The 15,095-nt window shown below is 42.9% G+C and overlaps 1 protein-coding gene across 2 annotated transcripts in view; it reads right to left on the minus strand.

Annotated features, from left to right (window-relative positions):
- LOC121277683 (kelch-like protein 29) overlaps window positions 1-15,095 on the minus strand; it is a 515,535-nt gene that overhangs the window by 60,519 nt on the left and 439,921 nt on the right. For both annotated transcript variants that reach the window (XM_041187306.1, XM_041187307.1), the window contains exon 11: window positions 5,164-5,344. In XM_041187306.1, coding sequence (XP_041043240.1) covers window positions 5,164-5,344 — 181 coding nt within the window. The remainder of the gene's footprint in view (window positions 1-5,163; window positions 5,345-15,095) is intronic.

The raw sequence follows: 15,095 nt of genomic DNA on the forward strand, positions 1-15,095 counted from the left end.
GCTTGGCCTGTTCGCCTGCCCGCCAACTGTAAGTTTGGATGGGCAGCGTTAACTTGACATTAATTAATTCGTTAATGGCCTTAATAGGCCTATCAATTATCGGCGGGTACACAGCCGACTCTGGTGCGCGCGCACCAAATGAAACATTGTGAGACAGTGTGATGATGTCAGGACGCACACCGGACATCACTGCGCGTCATTTTACGCCCCGGCGTGTCGGGCCCGCCCCCGCACACCGACTGAAAAATCCTGACTTATGAATATGTATCTCCAGTCCTCTGCTCTTACACTGCCACCCTGCACCCACCATCAAAATTAGTACAATTTAGATTATACTGCCTCTTCATTTTGTTCTGCCAAAAGTGCATCACTTCACACTTACCCATATTAAATGCATCTGTCAGATGACTGCTCATTTCACCAGTCTGTCTATGTCCTTCTGAAGTCTGTTACTATCCTCCTCACTATATCTTATATTGCATCATCCTTAAACTTCAAAAGTGTACTCTGCTTAACCAAGTTCAGGTAAAAACTCCAAGCTGTTTTCTGGCCTCACCACAATAATGATGCGGCCCTCAATGTCACAAATGACTATGACCGTGATAAATTATGACCTATCTTGACCTATCTGCAGCCTTTAACACAGCTGACTGCACCATCTTCCTCCAACATCTCTCCTCCATTGCCCAGCCCTTGTTTGGTTCTATTCTTATCTATTGAATCATTGCCAGAGAATCACCTACAATAGCTTCTCTTCCCATTCCTGCACTGTTACCTCTGGAGTCCTCAAGGACCTACCTTTGGCTCCTCCTATTTCTTATCTACATACTGCTCCTTTGTGACATCATCCAAAAACACAGCCATTAGTTTCTAAATGTATGCTGATGAAACGCAACTCTACGTCTGCACCAACTCCCTTGACCTCTCCAGTGTCTCTAAATTACCGGATTGCCTGTCTAACACCCAACACTGGATAAATAGAAATTTCCTCCAACTAAATATTGGGAAGAACAAAATTGTTTCTGGTCTCCAATATAAACTTCGTTCCCTAGCCATCAACCATATCGCTATCTCTGGCAACTACCTGAGGCTAAACCTTAATGATATTGTTACTCCCTCCTCTTCTACTACCACATTAACTTCATCCTCTTCTTTTGTAACGACAGATGCAAAGCACTCATTTAGTGCCTCAGTCATGCTCTCTACCTCCAGCAGAAAATTTCCTTCTTCATCCATAATCTACCCCACCATTCCTTTTCTATCCTATTACTTAAAAACATTTTTTGGGTTCCTTTTATGTTGCTTGGCATTTTTTACTCTCTCATATTCTCCCTTTGCCCTTCTTAAATGCATTTTCAATGCCCTCCTGACTTTTGCTCGGTTTTCTATTGTATTCTCTCCCTAACATTTGTCATAACCCAGAAGGAAAAAAACAGTAAAAAACTGTGAAATAAGAATACTGGTCCAAACTGATCTCGTATACCTTAAAATGGAACACCAGTAAAGCTGTAAAATATGAGATAAAAGCAAAAAACTGCAGATGCTGGAAATTCAAAATAAAAATAAAAATATCTGGAAAAACTCAGCAGGTCTGACAGCATCTGCGGAGAGGAACACTGTTAATGTTTTGAGTCCGTACAGAACGAAACGTTAATTGTGTTCCTCTCCGCAAATGCTGTCAGACCTGCTGAGTTTTTCCAGATATTTTTATTTTTGTTTTGGAAAATAAGAGTACTGGTCCAAACTGTTTTTTTTTCCTTGTGGGAAACCCACTTTCTCTGTATGTAGAAATATTTCTTACTTTCACTTTTGAAAAATCTGCTTGTGATTTTTAGACCATGCCTCCTAGAGCCCAGAATCCCCAACCAGTCCAAATGGTTTCTCTCTATTTAACCTATTTGTTCCTCATAGTGTCGTGAAAACTTTGATCAAATCACCTCTTAACTTTCTAAACTCTAGGGAATACAACCTAATTTTAATCTCTCCTTATAATTTAACCCTTGGAATCCAGGTAGTGAATCTGTTGCAATCCTTCCAAAATCAACATATCCTTCCCAAGGTATGGTGCCCAGAACTGAACAGCGTACTCTGAACACCATACAGCTTTGCATAGCTATAGTATGACTTCAAAACTCTTGCATTCTAGTCCACTAGATACAAAGTCCAGCATTTAATTGGTCTTTTTGAATTTTTTCTGCACCTGTCCATGATATTTTAATAATGTATGCACCTGGATCCCTAAGTTTCTTTTGGAGCCCCACTGCTTCTAGCTTTTCACCATTTAGGAAGTACACTCTCCTATTCTTTTCACGTCCACATGGATGACCTCACATTTGCCTATACTGAAATCCATTTGTCATAGTTTTCCCATTCATTTATTCTATTCATGTCTCTTTGAAATTTTATGCTTGCATCTACATTCTTTTGTGTCATTGGCAAACTTGGATATTTGGTTTTTTATCTCATCAACTAAGTTTTTTTTATTAATACAGTGACTATTTGAAGCCCCAATGCAGATCCCTGTGGGACACCACTAGTTGCATCCTGCCAATTAGAGTACCTGCCTATTATCCCTGCTCTTTGTTGCCTGCTGCTCAGCCAATTTCCTAACCAGATCAATAATTTATCCTCAATTCCCCGAGTTTCATCTTTAGCTAGCAGTATTTTATGAGGGATGTTCCTGAATGCCTTCTGGAGGTTCATATAAATAACATCCATAGGCATTCCTCTGTCCACTACTTTAGAAACGTTCCAGTGCAAACTCAAGAAATACAAAATCTGCTCATTCACTTCCTTCCACACCACTGGCCAGGGCCTGAAATACTACTGTGTGAGACACCAATACATTTCTACATCCCCCAACTAGCATACAGTATTTGCTGCTCAACATGTGTTTCCTTTACACTGGGGTAACCAAACGCTTTGCTGGTCATCACTATTCTCTGGTCATGTCAGACCCTTGGTTCCCTGTTACTTGCCAACTCAATTACTGAGTCACTCCCACTGTGATCTCTGAGCTGTTCTGATTCAGGTCAATACAAGGTCAAGAAACAACACCTATCATTTTCTTAAGGCTAGAGGACTGCAATGTGCTTCATATTCACTTTAATAACTTCAGGCCTTAGAAACAGCTATAAATTTCTCTACCAGGAAATGGATGTCCCAGTATTTATAGAGGTGGTCAGTGTTCAGAATGAATTGATGCTTGGTCCAATCTGCTTTTTGTCTTCTCCCACATTTTCGGACCTGCTGAAATTTGTTTTCTTTAGTTCCCAGTTTGTCATGCTTCCATTTCTACTCATCTCATTCCTTATTACGTGAGCTACTCTTACTTCCTCTATGTCTGATATCTGTTTTGAACGACTTTGATGTCTCTCACTATGCTTCTTTTTGCTTCAAGCTAATATTAGGTGCCATTTGACCACCTCCTGTTTTCCACACAAGCACTTTACGGGTGTCTGTGTTCTCTCCCCTTTCCCTTTATTCTGTTCCTTTCTAAAGACTGTTTATCTTTATAATCTTAAGCTTAATATCCTCCACTTCTGATGAAATGCCAACACCTGAAATGCCAACTTGTCTGTTCCTTCTTCAGATGCTGTCTGAATTGAAGACTGTTTTAAGCACTTTAATTTTGTTTACAATCAGACTAACTTTAATTCTCAAGCAGTGTCCTGTTGCATTTTGGATCTGCTGTAGGTCTCTCCTTGGGTTCCATGACACCAGTCTCTCCTGTAAGTGGCCCGAGTATCTTATGTTGGATGGGAATGGATTCACAGTGCCCTCTAGCTACTCATATCATAATGTAAGCTGGGAGATTTTTGACCTGAATCAGATATTCTGGTCTGATGAAAGGTCACTGACCTGAAACATTAATTCTGTTTCTCCCTCCACAGATCCTGTCTGACCTGCTGACTATTTTCAGCATTTTTTTGCTTTTATTTTACATATTGGCTTCTTTCACTTCAATTCCATTGAAGGCAGGCTCAACAAACATTTGGTGTTGCAAATACAAATTGTTAAACTGCTTTTTTCTACAGAAATTGTAGATACAGGGTAATAGGTATGATCAGATTCACTTGATTCAATAGGTACAACTTATCTTTGAAGAATAATACAAAATAAAGAACATGCCACACTTTACCACATTAGTGAGTCATCTTACTTGATTTACTTGAGCTGCATGTTAATGCAAAGATGTTAAAAAAACTCACAGCTTTCCCTTTTAGAAGTCTTGCCTCCCATTGCAGTCTACTGTTATTAAGAACCTTACTCCAGTGGTCAGCTTTTAGTCAAACTGAGTAATCCCCTACTCAAGAACAGAATCCATCAGTACAACTTTGCAATGACTTCTGATGAGAGCAAATAGCATTATCACAATAGTACTGAGTATGAATAATCACTAGAACGTTAAATTACCTTTCAAGATTGTCAACACATAGTTTCAGATGTGGCATCAAGGGCCTAACTTACATGCCTGTCTCTGTTGTTTAGTGAATTTAACCCATTGAAAGATAAGCTTCACTCAGCCGGAGCACTTCTAACATACTTCCAGGTCTCCCCATAGCAGTATTATTAGAAATTACAAAAATGTCAGAGTTCAGACATCAAAAGCATTCTCAGTTGGTTTCAGGATCATTTTGACTTTGTACAGAAATAATAAATCAAGCAAGATGGTCTAAAGTAGTTACACATTTTTTTTAATTCATGGAATGTGGGCATTGCTGACTAGGCCAGCATTTATTGCCCATCCCTATTGCCCTCATTCAGAAGGCATTTTCAAGTGTCATCCTCATTGCTGTGGGTCTGGAGTCACATGTAGGCCAGACCATGTAAGAACGGCAGATTTCCTTCCCTAAAGGTGAACCATATGGGTTTTTACAACAATCGACAATGGTTTCATGGTCATCATTAGACTTTTAATTGCAGATTTTTATTGAATTCGAATTTCACCATCTGCTGTGCTGGGATTCAAACCCAGGTCCCCAGGGTATTACGCTGGGTCTCTGGAATATTAGTCCAGTGACAATACCACTATGCCACTGCCTCCCCTTTGAAGAGGACAATACTGAAAATAATAAATTATTTTGTCCATCATTAGTTTTTTTGGATTACATTTCAATAAATTTAATTTATCAGTTATTTCAGGTCAGTTTTGATTTTTACCTTTCAACGTGATTAAGATTTCCAGAGACACCAATTCCACCGAGAGTGTAAATTTTCCCATCATACACCAGGCTATTGTGTCGACACCTAGGGACAGTCATTCGTGAAACTAGGTTCCAATTATCCAGAAGGGACATGTAACACCAAACATCAGCGAGTGTGACACCAGACTCCATGCCACCTGGGACAATGAGAACAGATATAAGTGTCAGAACGAAAGCAATCCACACTACTTGATTGCCAAGGAAACAAAATGCAAATTCCAATTATAGAGACTTTATTACCATAATTTCTAATTCTGGTCCATTAAAAACTAAATGTGATATAAATTAGCTTACAATTCTTTAAAAAGGATTATATATCTGTTCAAAAAGAACCCTGGACTTCAGAAGGCTGCAATACCTCATTTATTTCATTGCAATTTATTTCATGAGCTTGAGGTTAAAAAAAATCAGCACCTCGATGGTCGCTAGCATGAATGTGCTCAGAATTACAGCTGGTAGGAGACTGACAGTTGACTGATTTATTCAGCAAGTTTCTAATTTTGGCTGAATTGTCAAAGGGAAGTTTGAAAAAGATGACAGATACTTCCCCAAAGGTAGGTAAGGACTCCCTATGACTGCTGTCATTGATCTCCCAACACTTAGATGTAAATTGCATTGCCGTTTACCTAAGGGCATGTTTCAAGAATAATCTGCTTGTTGCACAAAGAAATCAACAGCAGATATAAACAAAAATTAATTAATGATTTTTCCAAAAATAATTAAACTCTCAAATCCTCATAGGTTGAAGTCATACACCTTCTACCTCAGCTCAGAGAAACCTTTTAGTGCTTGCTGGGAAATTATCCCAACACCACATATTCAGAGTCCTCAGATCCAAAGACAGTCTTTCCAGAATGGCTGAAAGGAGCTATGTGGTTGAAATCCAAGACAGTGGCCCTCAAACCAAAACAAAAACAGAATTACCTGGAAAAATTCAGCAGGTCTGGCAGCATTGGCGGAGAAGAAGAGTTGACGTTTCGAGTCCTCATGACCCTTCCACAGAACTGAGTGAATATAAGGAGGGGTGAAATATAAGCTGGTTTAAGGTGGGTGTGTGTGTGTGTGTGTGTGTGTGTATGTGGGGGGACGGGGGGAGAGGGGAGGGAAGTTGGGGGGGGGTGATGTGGTTGTAGGGACAAGCAAGCAGTGATAGGAGCAGATAATCAAAAGATGTCACAGACAAAAGAACACAGAGGTGTTGAAGGTAGTGATATTATCTAAACAAATGTGCTAATTAAGAATGGATGGTAGGGCACTCAAGGTACAGCTCTAGTAGGGGTGGGGTGGAAAGACTAGCGGGGCATAAAAGATTTAAAAATAAGGGGAAAAGAGAAATCTATATAAATTATTGGGAAAAAAAGGAAGGGGGAAGAAACAGAAAGGGGGTGGGGATCGAGGAGGAAGTTCAAGATCTAAAATTGTTGAATTCAATATTCAGTCCGGAAGGCTGTAAAGTGCCTAGTCGGAAGATGAGGTGCTGTTCCTCCAGTTTGAGTTGGGCTTCACTGGAACAAAGCAGCAAGCCAATGACAGACATGTGGGCAAGAGAACAGGGTGGAGTGTTAAAATGGCAAGCGACAGGGAGGTTTGGGTCATTCTTGCGGACAGACCGCAGGTGTTCTGCAAAGTGGTCGCCCAGTTTACGTTTGGTCTCTCCAATTAGAGGAGACCGCATCGGGAGCAACGAATGCAGTAGACTAAGTTGGGGGAAATGCAAGTGAAATGCTGCTTCACTTGAAAGGAGTGTTTGGGCCCTTGGACAGTGAGGAGAGAGGAAGTGAAGGGGCATGTGTTGCATCTTTTGCGTGGGCATGGGGAGGTGCCAGGTGGGGGTTGAGGAGTAGGGGGTGATGGAGAAGTGGACCAGGGTGTCCCGGGGGGAACGCTACCCTCAAAAACAGTTCCTCTAACATGTCCTCCTTCTTCCTTAACCAAGGTTTTCCACCCACGGTCGTTGACAGGGCCCTCAACCGTGTCCGGCCCATCTCCCGCGCATCCGCCCTCACGCCTTCTCCTCCCTCCCAGAAACATGATAGGGTCCCACTTGCCCTCACCTATCACCCCACCAGCCTCCATATTCAAAGGATCATTCTCTGCCATTTCCAGCATGATTCCACCACCAAACACATCTTCCCTTTACTCCCCCTGGCGGCATTCCGTAGGGATCGTTCCCTCCGGGACACCCTGGTCCACTCCTCCATCACCCCCTACTCCTCAACCCCCACCTATGGCACTTCTCCATGCCCACGCAAAAGATGCAACATCTGCCCCTTCACTTCCTCTCTCCTCATCGTCCAAGGGCCCAAACACTCCTTTCAAGTGAAGCAGCATTTCACTTGCATTTCCCCCAACTTAGTCTACTGCATTCGTTGCTCCCAATGCGGTCTCCTCTACATTGGAGAGACCAAACAAAAACTGGGCGACTGCTTTGCAGAACACCTGCGGTCTGTGCACAAGAATGACCCAAACCTCCCTGTCGCTTGCCATTTTAACATTCCACCCTGCTCTCTTGCCCACATGTCTGTCATTGGCTTGCTGCATTGTTCCAGTGAAGCCCAACGCAAACTGGAGGAACAGCACCTCATCTTCCGACTAGGCACTTTAAAGCCTTCTGGACTGAATATTGAATTCAACAACTTTAGATCTTGAAATCCCTCCTCCATCCCCACCCCCTTTCTGTTTCTTCCCCCTTCCTTTTGTTTTTTTCCAATAATTTATATAGATTTCTCTTTTCCCACCTATTTCCATGATTTTTAAATCTTTTATGCCCCGTTAGTCTTTCCACCCCACCCCCACTAGAGCTGTACCTTGAGTGCCCTACCATCCATTCTTAATTAGCACATTCGTTTAGATAATATCACTACCTTCAACACCTGTGTTCTTCTGTTCTTTTGTCTGTGACATCTTTTAATTATCTGCTCCTATCACTGCTTGCTTGTCCCTATAACCACACCACCCCCCCCAACTTCTCTCTCCCCCACCCCCCCCACCTTAAACCAGCTTATATTTCACCCCTCTCCTTATATTCGCTCAGTTCTGTTGAAGGGTCATGAGGATCGAAATGTCAACTCTTTTCTTCTCCGCCGATGCTGCCAGACCTGCTGAGTTTTTCCAGGTAATTCTGTTTTTGTTGTGGATTTCCAGCATCTGCAGTTTTTTGTTTTTATCTTTTTGGCCCTCAAACCATTTTGGTTGAAGAAACCCATGACAATTGGATTAGTACTCACAGACCTCCATCCACATTATAATATGATAAACTCCTTGCACGTTTACATTTCCGAATGTGAAGTTCACCGGTGTCCTGTTAAAGGGACTTGCAATTATATCAGGGCTATACAATATAGTAAAAATTGATGTGATTGGTGATCTGAGATCTTTTATCTTCCCTTCCGCTGCAAGCTAACTACAGGTTCAGCAACATGTCTGTTAAATATTTCACTGTATGACATCTCCATGCTCTTCATGGAGTGGGATTAGGCTTGGTGTTTGCTGTTAGGAACACTGGCACCATTTTTTATTTATTTCATTCATGGGATGCAGGCAATGTTGGCTATGCTGGCATTTATTGCCTATCCCTAATTACTCTTGAGGCTGTGGTGGTGAGTTATCTTCTTGAACCTCTGCAGTGCATGTGGTGTAGGTACACCCACAGTGCTGTTAGGGAGGGAGTTCCAGGATTTTGACCCAGCCACAGTGAAGGAACGGCAACATATTTCCAAGTAAGGATGGTGTGTGGCTTGGAGAGGAATTTCCACAGGATGGTGTTCCCAACTGTCTGCTGCCCTTGTCCTTCTAGATGGTAGTGGGTTTGGAAGGTGCTGTCTAAGGACCCTTGGTGAGTTCCTGCAGTGCATCTTGTAGATGGTACACACTGCTGCTACTGTTGGTCGGTGGTGGAGGGATTGAATGTTTATGGAGGGGGAGCCAATCAAGTGGACTGCTTTGTCCTAGATGGTGTCAAGCTGCTTGAGAATTGTTGGAGTGGCACTCATCCAGGCAAGTGGAGAGTATTCCTTCATGTTTCTGACTTGTGCCTTGTAGATGGTGTACAGGATTTGGGGAATCAGGGGGTGAGTTCATCACCACAGGATTCCTAGCCTCTGACCTGCTCTTGTAGCCACCGTATTTATACGGCTAGTCCAGTTCAGTTTCTGAACCCCTAGGATGTTGATAGTGGGGGATTTAATGATGGTAATTCCAATGAATGTCAAGGTATGATGATTAGATTCTCCCTTGTTGGAGATGGTCATTGCCTGGCACTTATGTGGCATGAACGTTACTTGCCACTGTCAGCTCAAGCCTGAATATTGTCCAGTCTTGATGCATTTGGACATGGACTGATTCAGTATCTGAGGAGTCGTGAATAGCACTGAACATTGTGCAATCATCAGCGAACATCTCCACTTCTGACCTTATGATGGAAGGAAGGTCATTGATGAAGCAGCTGAAGATGGTTGGGCCAAGGACACTACCCTGAGGAACCCCTGCAGTGATGTCCTGGAACTGAGATGACTGACCTCCAACAACCACAACCATCTTCCTTTGTGCTAGATATGAATCAACCAGCGGAGAGTTTTCCCCCGATTCCCATTGACTCCAGTTTTGCCAGGACTCCTTGATGCCACACTTGGTCAGATGCTGTCTTGATGTCAAGGGCAGTAATTCTCATCTCACCTCTGGAGTTGAGCTTTTTTCCATGTTTGAACCAATGCGGTTATGAGGTCAGGAGCTGAGTGGCCCTGGCAGAACCAAACTGAGCGTCAGTGAGCAAGTTATTGCTAAGCAAGTGCCGCTTGATAGCACTGTTGATGGACCCTCTTCCATCACTTTACTGGTGACGGAGAGTAGAGTGATGGGGCGGAAATTGGTCAGGTTGGACTTGTCCTGCTTTTTGTGTCCAGGATATTCCTGGACAATTTTCCACATTTCTGGGTAGATACCTGTATTGTAGCTGGACTGGACCAGTTTGGCTAGAGGCACAGCAAGTTCTGGAGCATAAGTCTTCACTACCATTGCTGGGATATTGCCAGGGCCCATAGACTTTGCAGGATCTAGTGCCTTCAGCCGTTTTTTTGCTATCACATGGAGCGAATCAAATTGGCTGAAGACTGGCATCTATGATGGGGACTTCTGGAGGAGGCCGAGATGGGTCATCCATTCGGCATTTTTGGCTGAAGATTGTTACAAATGCTTCAGCCTTATCTTTTGCACTGATGTGCTGGGCTCCCCATCATTGGTCATGGTTGCCTAGTGTTGAGTTGCTGAATATGTTCAAAATCTGTCCCATTTAGCATGGTGGTAGTGCCACACAACATGATAGAGGGTTTCCTCCATCACAAATTTCAGGTGTAACCCTCCACCTTCTTATTCTTAGGCAGTCCCCTGGGATTGAGGATGACGTGCTTCCACTCCAGTTTGCTAGGTTCTGTGATGACTGATCAGTCCAATGCACGATCTGCAGACTCTGCCACATGTGGGGCAGGTAGTGCTTGAAGGGTGAGGCACTGTGGGCCAAGAGCAGCAGCAGAATTGGACTCATCCACAATCTGTAACCTCATGGCCTGGCACATCCCCTGCTCTACCATTACCACCAAACCAAGGGTTCAATGAAGAGAGCCGGAAGGCATGCCAGGAGCAGCACAAGGCATACCTAAAAATGAGATGTCAACTTTGGGGCAGAATTTTTCCATTGTCAGAGGGGCACGTCCCAGTCCCGATGTCATTGCACATTCTCGCGATATCTCACTGCTACCTCTTGTGTGCGTCCACTGACAATTAAGAAGCCTATTAAGGCCCTTAATCAATTAATTAAATTGAATTTTTCACTGCCTGTCCAACCGTTTGGTTGGTGGGCTGGCAAATAGCTCAAGCGGCCTTTGCATTTTTTGCGAAACCTTATCCACAGGCAGGGTGATGGCTTGGAGGTTTGTGCCCTTCTTCCGATGCCTGAACTTCACCTATGCCCATTCCTGACGACGGCTCTCGGGTGAGTCTTCTCCATTTTGGTCTCTCATAAGCCAGGGACTCCCATGAGTTGTTAGGGATGTTTGACATCTTCAAGGATGCTTTGTGAACATTCCAAAAGCGTTTCCGCTACCCACCTGAGAGTCTCCATGACTGAATTCTGAGTGGAGCAATTGCACTTGAATATCACTGACATGCTGGGGTCCCTTGTCTCCTCTCTCAGGGTTCTCAGTCAGTCCACTTCCAGAGCTGCCTTGATCCCCTTTGCCCACCCAGTGATTGCTTCTCAGTCTCTCACTCTGTGAATGCACCAGGCCTCCAGGCCTGACATCATACTCGCAGCTGAGAGCTAATTAAGGAAATCAAGATAACGGCCAACAGGGGGTCGGGGTGGGTGCCCTCCATTGGCCATTAAGTGCCCAGAAAGGGGGGACCTACCCCCCACGGAACCCGCTGAAAGGCCACCAGATTTCACTGGGTGGTCTGCCCTTGCAACAGCAGTCCCTGCAATGCACAATTGGGCTCGCAGTGGGCAGCCGATCTGTCACCTTTCCCACCTCTGGCAAAGTGGCATATACCAAGGCAACAATATTTACTTGGGGCTAAGACACACTCTATTAAAGCTCCTAGGGATGAAAAGACAGGAAATAATCTCTTGATTGGGATGCCCATTGCATACAAAAATATATCTGAAGTGAAATGAGTTTTCTGATAAACGTTTTAATTACAGCCTGCTAACAATTAAGAAAACTGGTTTGAATCTTTGCAATTATCGAGGATTCCTTTTAAGATAAAGAAATATGATTCATCACATTGCCATTGATACCACAGAGTTAATCTTCAAATCCCCACACTTCTCAAGGTTTTGCAGTTCTGTATCCTTTGTTCTGAGAGTTCCAGGAGTGTCAATGATGAACAGAATCAGGAAACAGAGTCATTGCACACATTAATAGGTAAAATCAATGTGTTGATGTCACCATTATACTGGCAATGAAAGTCAGCCCAAGGGAACAGCAAATGGACCCTGACCTGAAGTGATAAAGGCAGTATAAAGCATCCTGTGCATAAATGTTAACTATTTGTATTGCATATATTCAATTTTTACATTATTACCACATTTGTTTCAGTATCTTGTAATAGTTGCTTACTGTGGACAAAAAAATTAAGGTATGAATTTAAATGTTGTCAAACTTTAATATTAGCCTTGAAGATGCAGACCAGGAAATGTTTCATTAATACCCTGCCATGTGATAAAACTGCACGCTTTTGTAATTAGCATTTAACATTTTGGTCTTGAATGCACACAATTAGGAGTTTGTGACTAATTAAGTTCTGTGGCACATTAAACATCTTTAAATAGTCACTTGGTAGTACAGCACTTGAGCGTTGCTGAAAAAAGAGACATGCCTTAGCTTTTTGTCTTGCATTCTCAGGACACCAGGCAGCTTGACCCTAATTGGTCAAGACATTGCCTTGAGGAATGTTGGTGAATGGCTGTCACTTATTTTGTTTAGCTGAAACAGACTCAATGCTTGTACATGTTCTTCCTGTCTGCAAATTATTCTGTGTATTAATATATATAGCTTCCAGTACACACAAATGCACCACATTGTGAGCCCGACTGACAATCTTAAATTGGTTGTCAGTGTAATTCTTAGCACACTGAGGATAATTTAGCAAATGTTGTCCAGTCACAAAACCACATCTAATATTGGACACTGTGTTTTGAGTTTTGCAAGCACGGGCTGGTTGGGTCCGGTTGGCACCCTGCCCATTGCAAACAGCAGCTGGGACATACTGTTTGATATAATCTGCCAGTTTTTTGTACGTACGGCCTACATACCTAGCATCACACTGGCACTGAAATTCATATACCGCATCACTCATTTGTGTGATAGGCAGAACGTCTTTTTGGCTTGACGGCAGCATCCTCTTAGTAGTGAATACCACTCGTATTGCTACTGCACAGTAGCAGTGTGAAACAGCTAACTTCACCTGCTGCTCAAATTTTTTGAATACCTTGCCCTTCCAGGGTAATCTGACAGAAACTGGGCACTTTTCAGTGCCTAAAGTATTTGCCACAAACAGGATGCTGCCATCAAGCTAAAAATACATTCTGCCTAGCACACAAATGAGCAATGTGGTATATGGATTTTAGTGCCAGCGTGATGCTAGGTATGTAGGTCGTATGTCCCAAAGATTGGCAGGTTGTATCAAACAGCATGTCCCATATGCTGTTTGAAACGGGCAGGGTACAGGAAGGACCCAACCAACCAGTGCTTGCAAAACTCAAAACACAGTGTCCAACATTAGATGTGATTCCGTGATTGGACAACGTTTGCTAAATAATTCTCAATGTGCTAAGAATTATGCTGACAACCAATTTAAGATTGGCAGTTGGGCTCACATTGGCCCATGTGTGTGTACTGGAAGCTACATATATTAATACACAGGGCCCTGTCCCTTGCAGACAGAAAGAACATGTAAATACATTTTGCCTGTTTCAGCTAAACAAAGTAAGTGACAGCTATTCGCTGACTCATTCCTGAGGGCAATGTCGTGGCCAATCAGAGTCAAGCTGCTGGTTAAATTTCAAACAATGCTTGACAGTTACAGTCACAATCAGTAGTGTATTCTCCATGGCAACACCACTTGCCAATCAATCAGCACTCTCTTCACATAAAGTATAAATTGTTGTTTTCCCCTTATATTGGTATTCTTGCAAGTGTCCTGATGGGTGCAAGATGAAATGCTTAGAAATGTCTCTTTTTACAGCAATGCTTAAACATCTTTGTTAGCTTGAATATAAAATTATTTTAAATCTGATTTTCTGCATTGTGAGAATGTTATATGCAAGAAAAAAAATTGTGTTTAGTGTCCGTAGTGTACATGAGATAAATTTCACGATAATGGCAATGTATAAAGATAAAGACAGAAGTAGCTGCCTGTGCGCATGCAATGTGTGAGAGAGAGAGACAGGTGGGGATCGTAAAATACAGCGCATGGTCTTTCCACTGCCTTCCTGCCCATCCCCGACCTGTCTCCCATTTTACAGGGAGTGTTGTAAGTATCCAGTGCCTTGCCTGCCCTTGGGCCTATTGAGGCCATTAAGTGACCTATTAATGGTATCCTCTTCCAAAATTCATACCCACTTTCACTGTCCACCACCACCACCTCTTAAACCTGACCCTGCTAATAACCCAGGCTTCCCTTCAATGCGCCCTCCACAACCACCTCTTTTTCGGGGTCTGGCTGTAGTCCTAGCAGTGGCCTCCGCTCGAACCTGGTGCCACTGGGACTACAAAGCTGTTGGCCAATCAGATTTCTGAGGCGGGACGTACTCCCCAGATTGGGGCAGAAGTCTCACCCTGAGCCAATTAACTCCTGTCCAGCAAAAAATGGCTGTGGGCAGCAGACTTTTTCATGGGCATGCTCCTGATCGACTTTTAGCCGGGCAAGGGGACAGGGAACATGACATCCTGTAAAATCCAGCTCTTTATTTGGGAACTGTGAACAACTCAACCTGGAAATTGCATAATAGTTCCTCCAATATTCCATTTCCAGGTTTGTAACATCAATATGAAAGAATATTTGCATTTATTTAGCCCCTTTCATGACCACAGCATGACCCAAGGTGCTTCACAACCGATTAAATACGTTTTAAAGTATACTTGCTGCTATATAGACAAATGCAACAGCTAATTTGTCAACACCAAGGTCCATCAATTAATAATGCGTGGTTAAAAGATAAAACCTCTTCTAGCTGTCTTTGTATGTAAACTTGTGCTGTTTTGTATGCACCCTTCTTGTTTACTTTTTCTAACTAAATCTAGTTAGTTGATTTGGAATCTGAGTCTTGTTCATGTGTGGTGTATTCATACATCTTCCAAGTAGCTTGGACAGAAAGAAAGTCAATTGGATACT

This window comes from Carcharodon carcharias, chromosome 5 (genome assembly GCF_017639515.1).
Source record: "Carcharodon carcharias isolate sCarCar2 chromosome 5, sCarCar2.pri, whole genome shotgun sequence".
In the NCBI taxonomy this organism is placed as follows: domain Eukaryota; kingdom Metazoa; phylum Chordata; class Chondrichthyes; order Lamniformes; family Lamnidae; genus Carcharodon; species Carcharodon carcharias.